The sequence below is a fragment of the Diceros bicornis genome, chromosome 25 (assembly GCF_020826845.1).
Source record: "Diceros bicornis minor isolate mBicDic1 chromosome 25, mDicBic1.mat.cur, whole genome shotgun sequence".
Classification (NCBI taxonomy): Eukaryota; Metazoa; Chordata; class Mammalia; order Perissodactyla; family Rhinocerotidae; genus Diceros; species Diceros bicornis.
The window spans coordinates 23479377-23501827 of NC_080764.1; the positions used below are offsets into that span (position 1 = coordinate 23479377).

The following is a 22451-nucleotide window of genomic DNA, read 5'->3' on the forward strand; positions in this document are numbered from 1 at the left end:
GGAAGAGTTTACAGGAAAGCTCACTCCACCATGACGCTGACGTCACTCTAGGAAAAATATTTTAAAAATAAATATAATCCATTATCTCACCAGCCAGAGATGAGCATTATTAACATTTGGTGTGCTGCCTTCTAGGGTTTGTTTTCAATAGGAAAAATATTTTAAAAATAAATATAATTCATTATCTCACCAGCCAGAGATGAGCATTATTAACATTTGGTGTGCTGCCTTCTAGGATTTTTCTTCATGCAGAATTTTACATGGTTAAATTCAAATATGTATCTTATTTTAATCATGGTTGATGCAGAAACTTTCATAAATGTTACAAGAAAGTTGGTTGTGAGGAGCTCAGTGATCACAGTATTGTTACTGCCACTCTGATTTATTAGTATCTGGATGCCTTTTTAAAAAATCCTAAAATGATTTTTGAAATGATTTTCCCTTAAAATATGGGACTAAGACTATTTTACTCTTTTACTATTTTAAGTATCTAATCAATTGATATGGTATCTTGCATATGTTTATTCATTTAACACCTAGTACTTAGGTCTGGGGGGATAAAGAAAGTGAGAAAAGGTTCTTGCTTTCAAGGAGCTCACACTCTTTATACCTGCTATTATAATGTGATGAGCTTAATCTTAGGCATAAGGGGAAGTGATGCAGGAACCATCAGAGAATTACTGACTGACAGAGAAGACCTCACTGAGAAGGTAGTATTTGAGCTGGGCCTGGCAGGATATTTAGTGAATTGTCATACAAAGGAAAAAGGACCTACATATCAGAGGAAAAGTAGATGGGTTCTGAGAACTAGTGTTTTTGTGACTGGAGTAGAAGATGAGTAAGGGGCAGTGGGAAAAGATGAGGGAGGGGACAGGTAGTTGAGTGGAAGTTATGATGAGCCCTGTCTACCATGCCGTGGCACTGGGGAGCCAGCAGAGTGAAAAACCGGGAATGCAGCAATCAGACATCTCTTTTTGAAAAATAACAGGAAATATCGCTTTATACATTCTTGAATAGATTCATAAAGAAAGGAGAGATTTCTTTAAGAATAAGCTTCTGATTTTTCAGGGATAAAGATAAATTTGTCTCAGCTCATGACATATTTTCTTTAAGGTCAGATTATAATTTACTGTGATGATTAGCTTTGTACAATTAGTTGAATTAATGGGATTAATATTTTTCATATAGCACTCTCATTCCATGTAAAAATTTTTGCACTATCAATTCTAAGGGCATTTGATATAGGGACCACTGACTAGCTTAACAATGGGTTGTGGCAACAGTGAAAGCAGGACGTCATGCTAGTCTATTGTTTTTTTCTTTGTGAGAAAGATTAGCCCTGAGCTAACATCCGTTGCCAATCGTCCTCTTTTTGCTGAGGAGGATGGGCCCTGGGCTAACATCTGTGCCCATCTTCCTCTACTGTATATGGGATGCCGCCACAACATGGCTTGACAGGCGGTGTGTCGGTCCATGCTGGGATCTGAACCTGTGAACCCTGAGCCACCAAAACAGAGTGCAAGAACTTAACCACAACGCCACCAGGCCAACCCCTTAGTCTATTCTTCTATGTAATTTTTTCTCCAGTTTTACTAAAATGATGAGTTTTTTTTTGAGGGGAAGCAGGGATTTCACAGATTATAGAAAAACCTATATTACTCCTTGAATATTTAAGTATATTGGAACATCAATATGTTTCTTGCTCATTAGCAGTACACCAAAGAGTAAGCACTTTAAAGGTTTTGTGTGTGTGTGTACATGTGTGTGTGATATGTTGTTTTATGTCTACCAATTATTAACTTGTGTACTGACACATTGATCAGTCAGTTCAGAGATGCCAAGCAGTGTTTGAACTGGGAATATTCCTCATCATAACTCTGCAAATAAGAAATAGGTGTTGAGCATATTGAGCATAAATAATTACAAAAGGACTTCTGGTTGCTGTGAAAGAGGTCTCTTCAGATGTACATACAGGTTATAACACGTTTATCAGAAGCTCTGAGACCTTTTGTGACACCTAATTTTTTCTTTTAAAAAAACAAAACTTCTGGGCTTCTAAAGTTCCAATTATTAGATACTTTTGCACCCATAAATAGACTTTGTAGCTAGTATTTAAGCAATATTTTGTTAACAGCAAAAGAAAATGCTCTTAAGTTTCAAACAAAAATTTTGTATAATGTGTAACAAAAGCATCACTGATTTTACAGGGACATATGAACAATTTACTGAATCTGGAAAGTTTATATAAAAGAATATATATAAGAAAGCAGCCTTTAAAGGAACTTAGTCGTGTTGGAATTAATGGCGTTTGAAAATATCTGTAGGCAATGGGACTGAAGAAAATTCATCTCTGTTTACTGATACTGTCATCTGGATAGATAGGCTTTTCAATAAGGAAGAAATTAGGGCAATAGTGTGAACATAGAATTATCTCCAGAATAGGAAAAGATGTAAATCTTTGCTTCCAGTTAAGTTTTACTCCTGCTCTAAGTATAAAAGAGAAGGAGAGATGAGTAGGATTAAATAATACTTTGGTTCTCATTTACTTTCTGGGAATCCTGAGACATTTCAATCTGATTTATGAAAGCATGTGAAATGCGATCTTTTTCCAAAGTATGTCTAAACAAATTGTAATTCCATACAATATATTCTTTTATAATATGTGAAATCTGTCATCATGAATATGATGAGTATGATAGCATTACCAAGGAAATATATGTTCAGATAATAATAATAGAGCAAGACTAATTTGTGGCCAAATTTTACACCAAAATACCAGATAACCAAAGTAAATATGGGTTCCTGGCTAATGCAGATTTAAAACAAAACTTTCTTTATATAGGTGGTGATTTCCATCCAGTTTTCCTAGAATTTACTGTCATCTTGAGTAAAAACCATTAATGCCATGAAATACTCTGCACATTTAATTTACACAACCAATATTTTCTCAGATCTATATTGTATGTGTGCCTGTGTGCACACACTTGTTAGTTGTAACACACATCTTGCCATAGGCATGTGAATGAAGTAATCTAGTAAACTATAATCACATGTATGAAAAAATAGGGGAATTGGGGAATTGATAGCTTTCTCAGGTAGGAATTTTGCTTACTAACGAAGGAACCAAGACTTTCCAAAAAGGTCAAAGTTTGACATGAAATCTAAATTTATTTAGACTGAACTGTAATAGTAATTAAGAGGAAAACCAAACTCCATAACAAAACAAATCATGATGTGATGATCTACCACCCCCATTTTCCTCCACTCTGTTAAGAAATGAAAGACATAAAGTCACTCCTACCTTTGAAATCCTCTTTATAATGATTATGCTTTTCTGAGATCAGTGATTGTGAAATGAACAAGAATTTGTAGGCTATTTAATGCCTAATACATTATAATCTCCATGGTTGATATTGCATACCATAATGAGAATAAGACCAATGGTTCATGTCTTTGGATTGTAAGTGCTTGTCTCCAATTTAGGAAATTTTATCAAGATTTCTCTACCTTTCTATGTAAGCTTTTTACAACAGGCATTAATTGAATTAAACTTATTTTATTTGGGCATTTAACTTCTTTGCTAAATTCTGATTATTTGAAAACTTGTTCTTGCCAGTGCTGTGCAAATATATCATAGATAATAAGTAAATGATATGGAACACATTTTTAAAAAATACATGAAATATTGTTTTGTCCATAATACTCTGACTTCAAAAATTGAGTCCTGACCCTTAATAAATGATCCTTCTGTAATGAATGATGGTGATATAAAGACAAATTAGACACATTATGTCTGCCTTGAGAGGACTCACAGTCTAGTAAAAGAGGAACACACAAATAGATGATAGTCAATGTACAGGTGCACAGGATGCTACAGGACCATATGGGAAGGGAATTTAACTCACACTTGCACATTCATACTTATTCTTCATTATACTCTTCTCTCCTTCCAGCCTCACACTAGGTGTTCCAAGAGAGTCCTCCTTGAGAGGATGATTCTTTACTTGAGACAAATCAAGGCCAGAAGGATATTCAAGGCCAAAAAATAGGTATGTGTAAAAAATATGGAGGCTGGAGAGGTAAGAGGGATCAAATCATGAAGAGCCTTATAAAAAAGAGGGGAAAAAAGAGAGTGAACAGAGGAGGACCTGGCAGGAAAGGAGAAGGTAATGAAGAATAAATTTGAATATGTCAATATATATTTATTTACACTCCTTCTGTATTGTAGAAGGGATAGAAAACTTAGGCAGTCTAGTATATATTCATGATTGCCTACCTAATATTTATTCTTTGACCTCCCCTACCCTTCTATCCATTTTGTATTCTGTAGCAGAATCCTGATTTTTTAAGTAGACACCCTCTTTTACATGGCCATTCATTTCCAGAGGTTGGTTTCTACCCCACCTTCCAGGGAGCAAGTGCTCATTAGTCTAAGCCAACTCTTGTCAGTGATTGGGTTGGACATCAACATTTGATACAAATCTGACTAATAAGACTCTTAAACAACACACAAGAAAGAGATGACCTTCTTCATTTTGATATTATCATATCTGATATGATGCTGGAAGCTGCTGAGTCATCTTGTGTCCAGCCTGGGGGTGAAGCATCACACAGAAGAGACCACAGCCAAGAGAGCCACAGAAAAGAGGAGCCAGAGCCCTTGCATTCAGCACCTAGAGCCACCCTGATCCTAGACTCCCTGTTAGGTGGAATCAATCATCAGTGTCCTCATTGCTTAAGCTAATTAAAGGAAATTTTTATGTTAATTGCAGCTTAATTACTGGATCAACTAATGAGGAAATATAAAATCCAGCTTCTTAAAATTTAGAAGGCAAGATAAAAAAAAGGAAAGTAGGGTAGGGACATGAAATGAAGCCTGGATAAGACCACTGCAAACTGATATCATAGGTATATATGCTTCCATTTGTGTAAGAAAATGATATATGTATGATACACATACACACACAGAAATGCATATGATTTTCCAATCTTTCCATATGAATTCCTATAAGAACTCACAAAAAAAATGGAGCAGGGTATGGTTCCTTATGATGGAATCAGGCTCATTTATCATAGTATACCATTTTATGCTATTTGAATATTTAACCATGTGAATATTTTGTTTCCACATTAATTAAATCAAAACAAAACCAGAAGATTGTATGTCAACCATTCATTCCTATGTAACATTTTAAGCAAAGGTTGAGAAAAAAGTTTATGCATTTATTTGTATTTTCTTTTGTGTAGTGCCTATTGGTTTTTGGTCCATTTTTCTATTGGAGTGTTTTTTTTACCACATGAAATGATTTGTAAGACCGTATCAAATCATTCGATAACATTAATTTATAGCAGTTGAATGGCTTTTCTTTCTCAGTGATTAGTACATGATTGTTGAAAAAAATTGCAAAAGAGACCATGGAAAACAGTTAGACTGAGGTCAATCCAGGATGGATTCGCAAGGCAGCAGACTTTGAGATGGAAATTGGCGTACAGGAGATCAATTAAAAATGTTCTTGGAAGCAATGAATGTGGAAAGGAAGCAGGATAGGGCAGAAGCAGAGGTTAGCCTGCGAGGAATTCTCAATATAGGCCTCCAAAGACTCCCCAAGGAACTCAGAAACTGGAATAGTCCTTTAAAATCATCCCAAGTTGGTGACCAGGCAGGGCCTTTATATTCTTCTGTTAAGCAGACATTGGAAGAAGGCTGCTCCTGGAGGGGGTGTGACCTTGGGTCAGGTGGTTCTCTTCAGCTAAGGGAATTTCCAAAGTGAGCTGACAAGTCAAGACTGTCTGCCAGCAACACTTCAAACAGCTAGGAGAATAAATCTGTCATATCTGAAGGGGAATCTGGGTGGCACATTAAGGTGTCAACTTAATACCTTACTTAATAGCAAATAGGATGAGGGTTTTGCTCAGAGTGTGTGGTAAAATGACAAGAGGAGTGGATGTAGTAATTGGCAAGAGAATTATTAAATGATGGACCATTATGTCTAAGCTGAATAAGTAAACAAGTGAAGATAGAAAGTGTTGATAGATTGAATGAAATTATGTGGATAAACGGATTAAAAGTCTCAGTGGAACAAGAAGTGTAGCATGAGTATGGGAAATGAGAGAGTGAAAATGATTGGATATTGTGTCTATGGAATAGGTTCTTAGAGATTAAGATGCCCTTATGAAGCGGTTGCTGTTCTTAATGAAGCACATGGGTTAACCTTAGACATGGGAACCTGAATAGAATTAAGGCAAAGATCACACGAGTAGAAATCAGAACACTCTGAGGCTTAGGTGATTGCTTGAACATCTACAAGGAAACTGAAGGTTCCAAGGTGATGACTGGCTGGGGGTGGAAAGCAAGGTTGGGAAACATGTATAAGGCTTTGAGGAATAAAAGAGAGTAAATAGAAGTTCAATAAACTATATATAATATGAGTCAGCACAGACTATAGCAGAATCTGATGATATTAGACTCATTTTTACATGAATGTGAAAGAATCCTGGAATTTAGGCCTGTGGTGTGGAAGAATAAATGTCATTTTCACCTCCAACTACTATGATATTTTCATTTTAGCAAGTTCATTCTCTAACTTCTCTTAATGGGAAGTCATTGCCTGCTTAGGAGGGGTTCAGACCTTGCAAGATAGTGCTAGAGTGTATCTTAGTCAGCTTGGTGTAAATACCATTTTGGAATGAGCAGAAAGATATGGGAGATAAATACTAGGAACCACTGACAGTAAAACCATAAAAAAAAATTTGTTGTCAAGACCAAAGGGAAAGCCTGAGACCCTAAGTGGGGCTCAAGGCACTAGATCCTGGAGAACAAAAATCTGTGTGAGAATTGAAGCACAAATATATTAGCAAAACAAGAGAATCCATGAATTGCCAGTGTAAGGCCAAATATTTTACTTTAATTTTTTTTTTCAACTTTCTTCATTAGCTTACACTTCAGTCCTTAAAAGTCAACCTTGGGAGGGGACCCATCTCATCTGGCCTCCCTCTGTCTCTCATTTTCTTTACTATGCATTGCCCCAGGAATCTATTCCATCTTGCTAGTCAAGGCCAAGGAATTGTCATTCTTGGCACCATCCTGGGAGGAGGATGGTGAAATTCTACTGTCAGTGACTGCCCAAATTCCTCTTAAATCTTTGAGCTTCTTCAGAGTAGAGAATCTATAAGATATACAAGACTTTCTTCTACTAATATTGCTCACAAATTAAAAGACCTTCTCCCTGCCATGGGTGAAGAAGGGGGAGGAACTGGAATGAGTGGTTAAGGGAATAGAGAATACTGTCCCACCACAGTCTATTCATGGGGCTACTTTACTTAGTTGTACTGAGACCTTGGACTCTTTGATGTCCTCTCAGCCCTAGAGTTGTTGGCTCTCTAGAAGAACTTCTCTGGTGTAGATACAACCAAAGGTCTTTACGGATTGGAGTTGTTCAAATGTTGAATGAAGGCTTGAAGTTGCTGCTCAATCATTCTGCCTCTCAGCACGCAAATGTGGCTTCTCCCATGTAGAGAATTTTAAACTGACTATAGCTTTGTAGCCTGTTCTTTTTATAGATAAAAGTGTTGTTTGACCATAGCCTCAAGGAAAACAATTTTAGAAATGTAATGTTGCTAACTTTTTTTTTAAATAGAAAAATTCAGTCTTTTACAAAGTCAGTTTTGTTTTGTCTTCTTTTTGTACACCCTTCTGTCTTTTATCTTAATACTTTATCTTGCAAACATCATCTCCATTCACTTTCCACATGTATCCTGTGCTCCAGCCAGGCTGAGCTATTTATAGTTCCTCAAAGGCATAACGCTCTTTCATGCTTCTGCCCCATTGCATATTCTATTTTCTTTGTTTGGTATGCTTCTCCCTCCTTGAGTGCTTGATGGCACTCATTCTTCAAGGCTCTGATTAAATCTTTCTTCTTTGCTTTCTCTTTTTACCCATAACCTAACTCCCCACCCTGGTCCCCTTAGTTAGTGGCTCACTCTCCTGTGCTCTCATAGTACCTGATATGTAGTGTAACTAAAGCAGTTTTGTAATTCTATATTTGCCTTTCTATATTTTCCATTAAATAGTCAGCAATTTTAAAACAAAGCTGAGAATCTGTTTACCGTTGTAGCCCAAACATCTAACATGTTGGCCATATTATAAATGTTAGCCAAACATCTAACATGTTAGTTATCTATTGCTGCATAGCAAATTACCCCAAACCTTGTGGCTGAAAACAACACATATTTATTATCTCATAGCTTCTGTGGGTTAGGAATCCAGTGGGGGCGTAGGTGGATGGTTCTGGCTCAGGGTCTCTCTGGGTTACAGTCAAGCTGTTGGCTAGAACTGCAGTCATTTCAAGGCTTGACTGGGCCTGAAGGATCCACTTCCAAGCTGATTCATGTGGTTGTTGACAAGTTTCAGTTCAGGGTGGGCTGTTGAACTGAGGGCTTCAGTCCCTCGCCATGCCATATGGGCTTCTCCAAAAGGCTGTCCACAATGTGGTTATGTGCTTTCCTCAGTGCAAAAGATCTGAGAGAAGGAGAGCACGAGAACACACTCCAGACAGAAGCCACAGTCTGTTTATAACCTAATCCCAGATGTGACGTCTCTTCACTTCTATATTTATTTGTTTAGAAGCTCGTCAACAAGTTCAACGCACACTCTAGGAGTGAGAATTTAACAAAAGCATGACTACCATGAGGCAGGGATCAATCAGGACCATCTTAGAAGCTGCCTACCACACATTTTATCTGGTAAAGTAGCTGCTTGATCAGATGATTGAATATGTAAAGCTGTTGTTGGTGATAGTAATGAAGGTTCAAGTGTTTCAGTTTTCAGTATGTTTAAAGGAATTGCTAATTCTTAAGAAACTATTGCTAGGAGAAAATAAAATGCATTAAATATTTGGAATATCAAATAATTCTCTAAAACAATTGTTACATATTAACTTCAACTGGTACACAGTGAGCACTTTCTCACTGAAGATATTGAAACAGAAGATATTTGGACTATTTTACTTATGATTTTTATACTGTCTCTCACAGAAATGATGGTCATGGACCATTACTAAAACAAAGTTACTTTAGAATCAAAGATTCAATTGGTCTTATTCATTTATTTATCCATCCAATGAGCATTTGTTGAACACTTATTGTCTACAAGGCACTGCCCTTGGATTAGATGTCATGTTATTTTTTTATACAAATGATAAATACATTTCTACTTGCATAATGAAAACCTTAGTTTTTAATTACATAGTGAGAAGAATATTCACATATAATATGGGGGGGAAAGTAAATGTATAATATAACATTTTAGTTTCTCCATAAGAGGGAAAACATTTCGGTGGGAAGTACTTATGGCAGAGGTCCACAAACTATGGCCTACAAACTAAATCTGGTCCACGCTTGTTTTTGTAAATAAAGTTTTCTTAGAATACAGCCACACCATTTGCCTACACATTGTCTATCCCTGCTTTTGTGCTATAACAGCGAAGTTGAGTAGTTATGAAAGAGACCATATAGCCTACAGAGCTTAAGATATGTACTATCCAGCCTTTTGCAGAAAAAGTTTGCCAATCCCTGACTTAAGGTCAACAATTAAAAATTGAACTTCATGAATTGGTAGATGAATAATTATTAAATACTTACTTGATGATTACTTAGTGTTGCATTCAAGACTTTCCAGAATAACACCTCAAGCCACCTATCTAGTTATATTTATTATTATTATATGTATGTATGTATGATGATAACAACAACACCTACTTTTATTGAACTCGTACTATGTGCCAGGCAATATGTTAAACACACACATACCTCATTTTTCTTTACAACAACACTATGAGAAAAGCTGTTTCACAGGTGAGGAAACTGAGATTAAATATGCCAGGATTTCAGTTTAGGTTTGTCTGATACCAAAGCCCAAATTTGTTGTAGATGGCCCCTCCATTCCTTAGTGTTTCCACCATGAATATTATATTCTATTCAAACTGAACTCTTCCTTATTCCACAAATGTGCCTAATTCTTTCTCATCTCTCTACCTTTTGCTCATCCTACTTTCAACTCTTGGAATGTTCTTCCCACTCATTTCTTCATGTCTAAATTTTACTAACCTGTCAGAGACCTGCTTAATCATCACCTCTTCCCTGACACTTTTCCTGAATCCCCAGCTAGAAGTAATCTAGTCCTATTTGTCAGCTACATAGCAGCTAGCATGGTCTCTGGTGTACTTTAAGTGTTAATGCTAGAGAATGATGTTAAAATTCTATACTGTAACATTGCACATGAATTATTTTGTATTCATAGAATACTTTTCTTCTAAAAGCTCAAGTAAACTGGAAGGTGTTTTTTTCTAAGCTTGTTATTGTAGAGGAAACTGACAGTCATAATGCATAATCTAATGCGTAGTAAGGGAATCTGACTAAAAGATGTCTTTTATTTCAATCTGACATTGCAAGTGAATTCAGTAATTTTCTCTAAGCAGTTTTTACACACCTCATTTCCTTTTCATCGGCAATGTTTTGTAGCTGCAGGTGTGAAATGTAGGTTGACCATGTAAAACTACCTTGGACAAAGGCTGTCATTTTACAAAATCCACTGGATAATTGGTATTTTTTTTATAATATATAATAAAGGATATTTTAGGAATAAATCAGTTTCCTCAGACTCTTATGCATGTTCCAGAATATGCTTCTCATTTGGATTTTCTCCAAAAGGACCACAGAATTATAAAAGCCAGATCACCTTTCTCCATGTAATTAAGGGCACTTGTGATGGTTGCCATTGACACACAGTTTTGCTTTATTCACTTTATTTCACTTAGTGTTTTTAAAGGATTGCATTGAGCTAAGAGCTATGTAGGGGATAAGGGAACTGTAAGTCTCTGTGAAAATATAACCTAGTCTGGAAGAGATAATGAACAATGCAAGGTAGTATAAAATCAAATTATCTGTGTAATGGTGCAGATCATGGATTCAGAAGATGGAGACACTTATAGTCTTTTCTAAATAATTTAGTACTTGATTACCCTCTATCTTTTACTAGGTATTAAATTACTTATAAGAAATATTCAAGAAGCTTTTGCTTTACGGTCTGCATGGACTACCTAGCAGTTTTTCTGGCTTTGATACAAAGGCAGTCAACAGGGCCAGCTCTTGCAGTGAATCATTCCTGAAGAGATCATCTCTTATTCCTGGAATTAAATTCTGTCTTGACCAATTTGTGTTACTAGGTAAAAGATGCTGGTCTCAAATCCCACCCAAGTACCCACAGTCATTACTCTAGATATGTTATCTACAAAGCGTTACTATTTATCTTTTTGCTTTTCACTCTGGATTTTCTTTTCCATATTTTACTGTAGTTTAGTTCTGATGATATTTGGTTTGATAGGGAAACTAGAACTTTAGTTCTGGTGATATTTGGTTTTATAGGGAAAAAGAAAATTCAAATTTATTAAACCTATACTATGTGTATGATAATGTGCTAGTTATTTTTCATATGTATTCTCTCAATTTATCTGCACACATAAACCCTACAAGATAGTTACTTATCATCCTTATTTTTAAAGTTAAGGAATCTGAAATCCAGAGAGGTTTAATAAATTGTCTAACATTGAACAGGCAAGTTTTTCACAGACTTCAGCATCTGATATTAGAATGCAAGTTTGCATGCTTTTTTGAATTAACAGTTACTAAAAGACAAAGTGTTAGGTTTAATGTTATATGTGTTGTTCTAACAAAAGTTCAAAAAGTTCAGTAACAAAAGTAGCACCGAATTGAAGATGAGACAGACAATAGAACAGATACCGTGAGTGAGAACCAGAGACATGGAAATAGATCCATTGAGACTTCAGTTATTAGAATTATCAGACACAGATTTAAAAAAACAAAACAACTGTACTTGCCACTTTCCAATAAATAAAATAAGCTTGAAAATGTTGTTAGGGAACTGAAAAATGCCAAATGGTGACATAGTGTATTTGAAAAAGAACCAAATAGAAATTTTAGAGCTGAAAAGTATAATTGGAATTAAGAAAATGGTTTGATAGCAAACTAGAAGCAGCTAAAGAAAGAGCCAATAAACTGGAAAATGAATACAAGAAATGATTCAGAATGCAACACAGAGAGACAACAATGAAAAGTACAAAAGAGAGAATAAATGATAAATGACAAGAATAAAGTCTGTCTAACATTATTTCATTGGACTCCAATGAACATTAGCTATTATTATTACTATGTCACTCCCTGCTTAAATATCTTCAATATTTCTCATTGCCTACAGAATTAAGTATCAACATATATTAATAAACTTCCTTTTACTCATCTAAATTCATCTCCAACTTCTTCAAAACATAAAATAACAGCTTCATCTGTGCTCTTTCTACCTTCATGCCCTTACGTTTTATGTTCTGTTCCAGCTTTCTTGCCTGAAAATTGAAGCCTTTCACAACCATCTTCCTTCCCAGCCACAGTCTGATTGCTCCCCCTTCTGCTTTTTCATCATGCTTCATTTATCTGTTATCAGTTTTCAAGTTATATTGCATTATAATTTGTTTGCGTGTCTGATGCCACATTTGATTGTATACTTCTCAAGGGCAGAAAGTTTTAAAAACTTTAATATAATTTATTTTTTAGAGCAGTTTTAGATTTACAGCAAAATTGAACAGAAGGTACAGAAAGCTCCCATATACCTCTTTCCCCTCTACAAGCACAGCCTCCCCCACTATCCTCTGTGCTCCACCCTTCATCACTCCCTACCCACTAATCCCTGATAGAGGTTCTTTTTAATTTAATCTTAGAACATAACATAATTCCTGACACATAGTTGCCCCCAAATAAATGTTTTTAGATATATGGTTGGATGAATGAAGGGAGGAACCACTTGGAGAGAATCAGGGCATCTTGTCATTGTCTCGTTGACTGATATTTTGTTTCTGTTTTAATATTTACTCATATTATTCTATCCTACTCAGAAGACCATCCCTACAAACTATTGTCTTTCAGAACCCTGCCTATTCTTAAGATGCTATTTCAAATCCCACCTTATCTACTAAGCCAGAGTCAAAGAGTGAGTTCTGGACATTTTTAAGATTTATTTTATTTTATGTTTTATTTGTATTTATTTATTTTATTTTTTTATTGCGGTAACATTGGTTTATAACGTTGTATAAATTTCAGGTGTACATCATTATACTTCTCTTTCTGCATAGATTACATCATGTTCTCATGTTCACCACCCAAACAAACACTAATTAAAATCCATCACCACACACACGTGCCTAATCATCCCTTTCACTCTCCTCCCTCCCCTCTTCCCCTGTGGTTAAGATTTATTTTATAAATGATCTATTTAATTCAACATGTCACACTTGTGTTTTTTGTTTCATGAGTCTATTTCTGGATTTCCTGAATTATATTTTTATGTGGTGGGTAGAGTTTTCATCCCCTTGCTTTGTATGAGCAACAGGTGCCTTCGTAAATCATTGCTTTTCGCTTGGGCTTGTAGACAAGGACCAGGGAAGAGAGAACTTTGCTGGTCTATAAAGAATTCACAGTCTCAGTCGTTTTTGCATCAATTCAACTATCTAGGAGAGAAAATTATTGGAAACTAATTAAAAACATAACAGGGAAGTAAATTTTTTGCAGATTTCAGTTTGCAACAGTTTCCATAAAAAGCTATGTAGAGGATTGCCAAATTGTTGTTAAAATAATATAACTTTTTATGTACTAGCAGGAGTTATTTACGGAACATTTTCCATCCTTTTCTAAGTATTTTAAACATACCAAAATTGCATCTTTGACGTTATTTTGTTTTGATATAAATTTAAGAAGAAAATGTTACACATGTCACTGATTTTAAAGTCATCACTTTTTTTATTTCTCCTCCCTAATACTGAACATAATGGAAGATTAATTTAGATTTTTGAAATTTCATTCATTTAGTTTTGACCATATAGGAGGATATATTTGTCTGGGGTTGATAGTTTTATGTTTGTCTACATTATAAAACCATTTTGCAAAAATATCAGTTTTTCATCAAGGTTAATTCACTGGGATGCTTTTCTATAGTTTGAGGGATTTCTGGGAAAAGTGCTTTAAGGAGGCTTGAGTTTGGGTTTTATGAATCACAGAGATATGAAACTTCTACTTTAATAAAGATCAATAGCCATTTGAAAGATTATGGAGAAAACTTAGCCCAATCATATTCTTTTAGTTAAGGTAAGATTTTGTCGTTCATATAATAGTGGCAGTCTTAACAGCTATGCTGGATGATCTATCACTATGAATTGAATAATAACACTCTTCCTTCTTGGAATACTACAGGGAGTGAAATTTACCATTCTAAAAGAAAACAAGGCAGTCAATAAACATTATCTTTAAAATATACTGCTGAGCATATTCCTCATTATGATCTTGTGATTGATACCAATTTTAAGTTGAAATCTCAATTCATGTTCACTAAAGTAATTTCAAGTCTTAAAAGGTAAACTGAGTGATTAGGTTCATGGCAGTTCTATTTTTATTCACAGATAATGCCTCTGAGGTAGGAATTACTGCTCCAGGAACTAGTAACCATAGAAACAGCTCAACAGGCCCAACTCCTGACTGCTCGCCTCCATCCCCAGACACTGCCCTCAAAAATATTGTAAAAGTTATTCGACCCCAGGTAAGTGCCCAAAATGACATCATCTGCACTATCATGCATTTTGTTTTTGAATCAGTGTATGCACAACTGATATTGCAATGCCTGGACTATGTTATGTTACGTAAATGGATTTTTAGGTTAAAAGAAAGGACTTGGAAGAAGATGTTTCCTTCCCTTGGAGTTGATGATAGACATTGAAATCTGTATTAGCTTTTGGAAAAATGAATTTGTATGTTACTTGAAAAAAAACAAGTGAAGCATAGAAAAATGGCTATTTCACATCATTTTCCTCTCACAACATTTTAATAATTACGCTCCAATTATTGAGCTGTTACATGTTTTCTGGTGTTTCCTGCTCCTTTTGTCTTCATTTCTCTGGACATGCTGCATTATTTGTGATCACTTCTCTATCCTTCAACCCCAGTTGTTTTTATATATTTTCTTTAAATTCTCTATTCATTGTGATTTCTCACTGATTTTGTCTGTGTTTGATATTGCACCTCTCATTGCTCCTTGTTTTCCTCCAGAGCTCATTTCTCTCTACCTAGTCTCTCTTTACCCTTCTTCTTTTTTTTTTTTTTTCCATTTCTGTCACTTTTCTGTATTGGTTTCTTTCTCTTCCCTCTTCTCTTTCAGTTGGATTTCCCAGTAGGCGGTTTGCAGGCAAGCTTTAGAAATATCCTTGGGACCAGCTGTTCTGTGATATTTCATTGAAAATAGCACTTATAAAGCTGTTTGCATTATATTTTTGTCAACAGATGGACTCAGAACATGGAATTGGTGGTGTTCTCAACCTGGCTCACTCTGAATGGGCCTCATAAAATCCAAGAGAGGCGGACTTAGGATCCAATCAATGCCATTCACCATCTACTTAAATATAGAGTATGAACAAATCCTTTGAGGCAATTTGTAGGACAAATGTGTCTTTTTAAGACTATTTTGGTCTAAATGAGCAATGATTTGCTTAATATCTCACCTTCTTTACTGTAACTTATTTTGGATTATTTTTATTATAATCATATTCATCAATAAAATGGCATTTCAACTTTACGTATCCACTACAGTTTATAGAATACTTTCATATAAATTGTTTCATTTAACCTTCATCAGTTTCAAGGGAATGTATATTCTAGTGTTATGGATAAGGATATTGGCGCTCCAAAGGGGCAAGGTTGTGCAACTGAATCGAACTTCCTTTCCTTTCTTTAGTATAATAGTTGTCTCCTCCAGTCCTGCTCAGAGGTTAGAAAAATCCTCATGAAGTTGTATAACATCTTTATGAGGATGGAACTCACAGGTTCGTTTAGGCACAGATAACATTTCACACAGTGTCCTAACATGGGGAGGTGGAAAATCCCTTCTTCCTTTTCAGGGAAATTTGATCTAGTCCATTTGCTTCAAGAAATAAACCTCACTAAACCCAGGTTTAGATGCTAAATGTCACATTTATTATCCTTGATTCTCTCGTTATTTTAAGGTGTTTCTGGTGTTTTTGTGCAGCTATTACATTTCCAGCATTTTTAACTATTTAGTTAGGAGATTATCCTATGTATAAGTTAATAAAATCCATTACTAAACATATTTATTTTTATACCAACATAAATTGTTTAAAGTAAATGCATTTGGTCATTCAGTGAATGAAAAACAGATTCCTTTCTGCATATCTGTAATCTAATCAACTCTAAGGGACCTAACTCCATAAATCCTTCTTTGCATGTTCTATTTTATTTTGGTTTATTTTGGTAAACTTTGAAGAAAACTAGAGGTAGTATTAAAGCCAGAAATTCCATCTTGACTCCCTTCCTTGGTTCTGTCTGTTTTTAAGTGTTTATGAAAGTAACTGACTCCACCTTCCTTTTTTAGATTTTATAATGATGATTTAGGAAGGAAAAAATGAAGTGGGAAAGTCAGGAAACTAAGTATGATGGTATTTAAATTAGAACCAGTGCAGCCTGTAAGTATATATGTAATAGAACAATGACAGTTAAGGTATAATTGGAAAAGAATATAACCTCATTTGGGCTACTCTTCCTTTTACCTCAGAACCTTTGGTGCATTACTTATTTCATTTTATGAGTTCTGATCTCCTGGGGCTCCTCATTCATTGTGGAGAGCAGGGAATAGAAAATTCAAGTGGAAGTAACTATGAGGGAGTATTGGAGTAGGACATATGATTTTAGGAAAGGGTTTGGAGACTAGAGGGTATGGGTGGGGGACAGCAAGATGAATAGATGGGGGACTCTGTGGTGTGTTCTGACAAGTCACAGGTGTGTCAGGGATGGAACAATGTCAAGAGCTAACTGGTCCAAAGAAAAGATTATTGGTTAGCTTATATAAGTGCCTATATTTTGATCAAAAGTTTAATCCTCTAAAGTGTTTGCTAATTCTGGCTTTCTGTCTGGAAATGCAAGAAATGTGAAGTTAGACTGACTTGTGGGTATTCAAACTTTTTTTTCGTTTGCTAATTAAAAATTAATAATATAGTTGAAATGATCATTTCACTCTTAAAACTGGTGATGAGCCTTGAAAATAAAAGCATAAATGCAACCCTTATTCATGAATTTACATTTCTTTGCCAGGGCATTAACAGGTGTGTTCAGACTATTGTGAAAGGAATGATATAGAATAAAAGAGAGATAAATACAGAACTTTCATCTCATTCACTGCAGATAGATACTGTTTAGACAAAGCAAGTTAGGTTACTTCCCCTTTGCCTCATGCATGCCTCTATCTAGTCTACTTTTCATAACTCTACTTATAAATGGAGAATATTCATTGTAACCAAGGAGTCCTTGCTTTTAGTATAAAGTAGGGCTAATTATACATTGCATGTCTTTCTGATTAGTCTGTTAATTATTTGGAAGCTACAGACTTGCTGTGCTTTGTTGGGTTTGATTTTATTCAGCATATTTATTAACTCACTAAGTCACAGCTGTTATTTCTGCATCCTGTGTTTGATCTTTTTACCTTTGCTTCTTTGGGCTCTTTCATGTCTTCAAATTCACCAGATTGTGAAGCATTCTATTTTCAATTCACAGAAACTGAAATATTTATATGCTACTGGTTTCTCTTTGTTGCTCTCCAGTATATTAACACACAAAGCTGAGTTTCCCTATTTAGATGAATTCACAAAGCTAGGTTCATTTACTTATACTTGAAAATAAAATTATTTTTAAACTTGAAAAAGTACTTGAAAATACTTGAAAAAATATTACATTTGAATAAAATTTTAGGTAAGTCTACTGACATACCAGTTTTCTGCTAAGTAATTATATGCTTTTTGCAATGGCTTTTGTTTTTTTTAATGTTTTCCTAGTGAAGTATCTTTTTTCCCCCTAATTGAAGAATAAAATACAATTTGATGAATTTTGGCTGTTGTATATGTAGGTGCAACCACCACTCAAAGCAAGATATAGAACATTGGCATCACCCCAGAAAGTTGCCTCATGCCCCTTTCTAATTAATTGCCCCCATTCCTGCCTCAGAGGCAACTTCTTTCTGATTTTCATCACCATAGATTAGGATCACCTATTCTTGGACACTGAATCCTACAGTGTGTGTGTATGTTTTGTGTATGTCAGTGTCTGGTTTCTTTCATTCAACGTAATGTTTTTGGGATTCACTCATGTTGTTCCTTTCTTTGCTGAGTAGTATTCTGTTAGATTAATATAGTACAACTTGGTTTTCCATTCTTCTGTTGATTGATACCTGTGTTTTTTCCTGTTGTTTGCTATTATGAATGAATATGCTGTGAATACTCATGTTCAAGTCTTTTTATAGATATTTGTTTTCATATAGATAGCAAAGAGTGGAATTAGATGGGGTAGATAAGTAGCTAACTTTAAAAGAAACTTCCCAAGAGTTTTCCCAAGTACTTGGTTTATTTTATAATCCCCAACAGAAATGTGTAAGAATTTCAGTTTCTCCACATTCTAGCAAACATTTGGCATATTAGACTTTTTAATTTTTTTATTTTAGCCATTCTTATAGGTGTGAAAAGATTCTCATTATGGTTTTAATTTGCATTTTCCTGGTGACTAATGATGTTGAGCACCTTTTCCTATGGTTATTTCCCATTCTTATATCTTCTTTTGAGAAGTGCCTATTTCAAATCTTTTTAATGGAGTTGTTCAACATTCTAATTATTGATTTGTAGTAATTCTTTATCAGTTCTCTTGTAATTCCAAAAGATATGGGTCCTTCATCAGGTTTATGTACTGCAAATATTTTTCCCCAGTCTGTGATTTGTTTAAATATTTTTTAATAGTACCTTTTGATAAACAGAATGTTTGAATTTTGGTGAGATCCAATTTGTCAATGTTTTCTTTCATGGTTAATGATTTTCTTGTCTTGTCCAGGTTGTGAATATATGCTCCTATGTTTTTTTGTAGAAGCTTTCTGCTTCTGGCTTTTTTATGTTTAGTTCTATGATCCATCTCAAATTGTTTTTATATTGTGTGAAGTAGGAGTCAAGATTCATTTTTTTTCCTACATGGAAAAAGACTTTCCACATTGAGTTGACTTAATGCTTTAGTATTGTTTATTATTTTCACTTTCCAATTGTTTGTTGTTGATATATAGAAATGCAGTTGAGTTTTATATTATCCTTGTATCCTGCCACCTGGATAATTTCATTTAAAAGTTATGGTAGTTGTAAAAAAAAAAATAAGTTTCTTAGGGTTCTCTCCTATCATCTGAGAATAATGATAGTATTACTTCATCACTTTTTTACTTCTTTGCTTTCTAATTTTTATACTTTTTATTTCTTTTTCTTACTGCTGTGACTGCAGGGCAATGGTGCATGGAGGTGGTGAAACCAAAAATGCTTGTCTTAGTCTCTATCTTTGAGGGAAAGCTTTCAGTATTTTAATATTAAGTATAATATAAACTGTAAGTTTTTATATGTACCTTTCTAATCCTAGTTTGCTCAGAGTTTTTAGCGCAAAAGGGTGTTGAAGTTTTTCAGTTTTTTTTCTGTATATGTTTAGATGATCATATGATTTTTTTTCCTCCTTTGTTCTGTTGATGTGATAAATTATATTATTTTATTTTTTAATGTTAATCCAACTTTGCATTTCTGGGATAAATACCACTTTGTTATGATGTTTTATCCCTTTTGTATAGTAATTGATGCAAGAGACACTTTGGACAAAGCATTAGTGCATGGAGAGATGGATTAGATCTAAGGGAGTCAAAGATGAGTAATGATTTGAGCCTGGTTGGCTGGGATTTTGGAATGATATTAATAGATATAGGAGCAACTTGAGCAGAAGTTCATTTTGATGAGGGAGAGGGTGGCATGATAAATTTGGTTTTTTAAACTTATTGAGTGTGAGGCATGATATTCAAGTTGGAAATATGGAGCTTTAGTGAGAAAGGTAGGAGCTTAAGGTAAAGTTTTTAGAGTCATTTATAGAATTTGATAGTGAAAGGAGATAGTACCAAAGATAGAATACTGGGAAATGTTTACGCTTAAGGAATATAACTTTTTGGGCACATAATGTGGTCTACTTTTCATGATTTTTTGGGAATGGATATTATTATCTTTATTATAGATGAGGAAATTGAGAACCTGGAAGTTTAAGTAACTTCTTCACATATACTTCAGAAATAAGGCCTTAGCAAAAGAGAGAGAGAAGGAGCATTGAGAGATATAAAAGAAGGAAGACAAAACATTACCATGAATATAAAAGGAGAAAAGAAAATTGAAGAAGAGATTAGTCAACATTGTCAAAACTTGTTGGAAGGTGGGGAAAAAGGGAAATCAAGAAGTCACTTTATTTGGTGATTATGAGGGCCAAGACCTTAAAGAAAATGCAATTTCCTTCAAGTGGAGAAGGTAGAAGCTTAAGATGCAAAGAGTTGAAGAGTTGGAGAAAAGCAATGCACTGATTGTAGATTAATCTTTTGAATAATTTGGTGGCGAAATGAAAGTATGGCAGCTTGTTGAAGGAAGGGCAGAGTTGAGGAAACAGTTTTTCTTTTATTTCAAGATGCAGGAAATTAAACTTTGTTGTAGACAATGGGAAAGAGGAGACTAAAAGTTGGTTGGAGAGACATGAGTGATGGGGACAGAAAGGTTAAATTTTATAATAGGAGGAGTGACTAAATCTAATTAGCTTCAAAGTTCAAACAGTCTGGCATGACTGGATGCAAGAGACACTTTGGATAAAGCATTAGTTGTTAAAACACTAGATTCTTGGGCTATGCCTTTGGTAGTGGTTTTAGCTGGATGGGTTTTTCCACTCCTTTCTTTCGTTTCATGTCACAAATCAAGTCTAAAATAACAGGAGAGAGCTTTTGAGAAGTGACCCAAGGTGCAGGCAGAAAAAGAGACCATTTTAACACAATATCACAGAGAAATCATCCAAGTGGGTACTTAATATGGAACATTATAATAATATATTTTAATGAACATAGATGGATGCTAACAGGAAGTCAACCTGGAAAATTTAGAAGTTATGATCCACGTTGAAGTGCTTCTGGTACCATCCAGATCCCACCACATACTTTAAATCACATCTTAAGTAGAATTCAACAGAATGAAATAACTTCAGGCCACACTCTTTTGCAGCTAAGGAGGGACCCTATCAAAAAGAAGCAAGAAGGCATAAAACTAAAGAAAAGAAAGAAAAGTCAAGGGCCCAGTTGTCTCAAGAGACTAAGGGAGATGATTTGAAGAAAGATGAGCTGCTCCTGAACTCTTACCCATGATGGACTCTATTTAGATCAGGTGACAACTCAACCTGAAGGAAATAGATATTTTGGATATTCTTCTGGACTTTTTGTGTGCTTAATAATAAAGTAATAATAAACTGCACTATCTCTTTCTTCTATTATTAAGGATTTAGAACTGGGGTTACATAAAATTCTTGCCAAATCTAGAATAACATTTTACTGGGCACTGTAGGGTTATAGAATACATATGCTAGATTTTAAAATTAGAAATGAGAGTGGGTATGTAAAAAGCAGAGGCATATAACTCAGAAAGAGTACAAAATATTGTATTGGGTTGCCGCAAAAAAATAGATAAGTAATAAAAAGACCTCCAAAGAGAAAATCTTTTAAAAATATTTTTATTATTGAGTATTGAGCCATTTATTTCTATTATTGAGCATGTGTTTCATTTATTTCTGATAAAAACCTGACAGGGTAGGTATTTTTTCTTTATTTTACTGATCGGACCTGAGACTTAGAGAGGTTAAATAATTTTCCCAGTGTTACACAGCCATTGACTGGAAGAACTCTGGTTTCCTAACTCTGGTCAATGTTAATTAGCTCATTAGGGAGAAAATAATCAAGATGGAATATTGGTATTCCAGAGGGATGATGACATTTGAGAGGAGAATATGGATTGGAAAAAGGAAGAAGAGCAGAAACATAGATGGCAACAGTTTATAGCCTAAAGGAGGGAAGCAAAGAAGACTATATTCAATAATTTGGAGTCTTGCAATCAAACCTAAGTGAGAGGAGAAGGCTAAAAACAGAAAGAAAATAAAATAGAAAACAATCTTAGGCGAGACAAAGAACAATTTTGAAAGTAAAAAAATTGAGAGAGAAGTAAATTGCCCCACTAATCAACCAGAAGTCCTCAATAAACTAGAATTTCCTGGGAAGCTTTTTGAAAATGCCTGGGCCCTATCCCAGACCAATTAAATCAGTATCTCTAAAGGCAAATGTTTTTGACCTGGTATTCTTGGACAGGCTATAGACGGTCTATGAAACTCATGGAATTATATGCAAAATTTTGTTTGTAGATGCCTTTTTATAGGAATTAAATTCTAATCATGCTTCTGTCACATACCCTCTGTGTAAC

General features: G+C 34.8%; 1 protein-coding gene across 2 annotated transcripts in view; it reads left to right on the forward strand.

Moving 5' to 3' along the window:
- Positions 1 to 22451, forward strand: part of ANKS1B (ankyrin repeat and sterile alpha motif domain containing 1B) — a 758303-nt gene that overhangs the window by 408919 nt on the left and 326933 nt on the right. For both annotated transcript variants that reach the window (XM_058568586.1, XM_058568587.1), the window contains exon 11: positions 14520 to 14656. In XM_058568586.1, coding sequence (XP_058424569.1) covers positions 14520 to 14656 — 137 coding nt within the window. The remainder of the gene's footprint in view (positions 1 to 14519; positions 14657 to 22451) is intronic.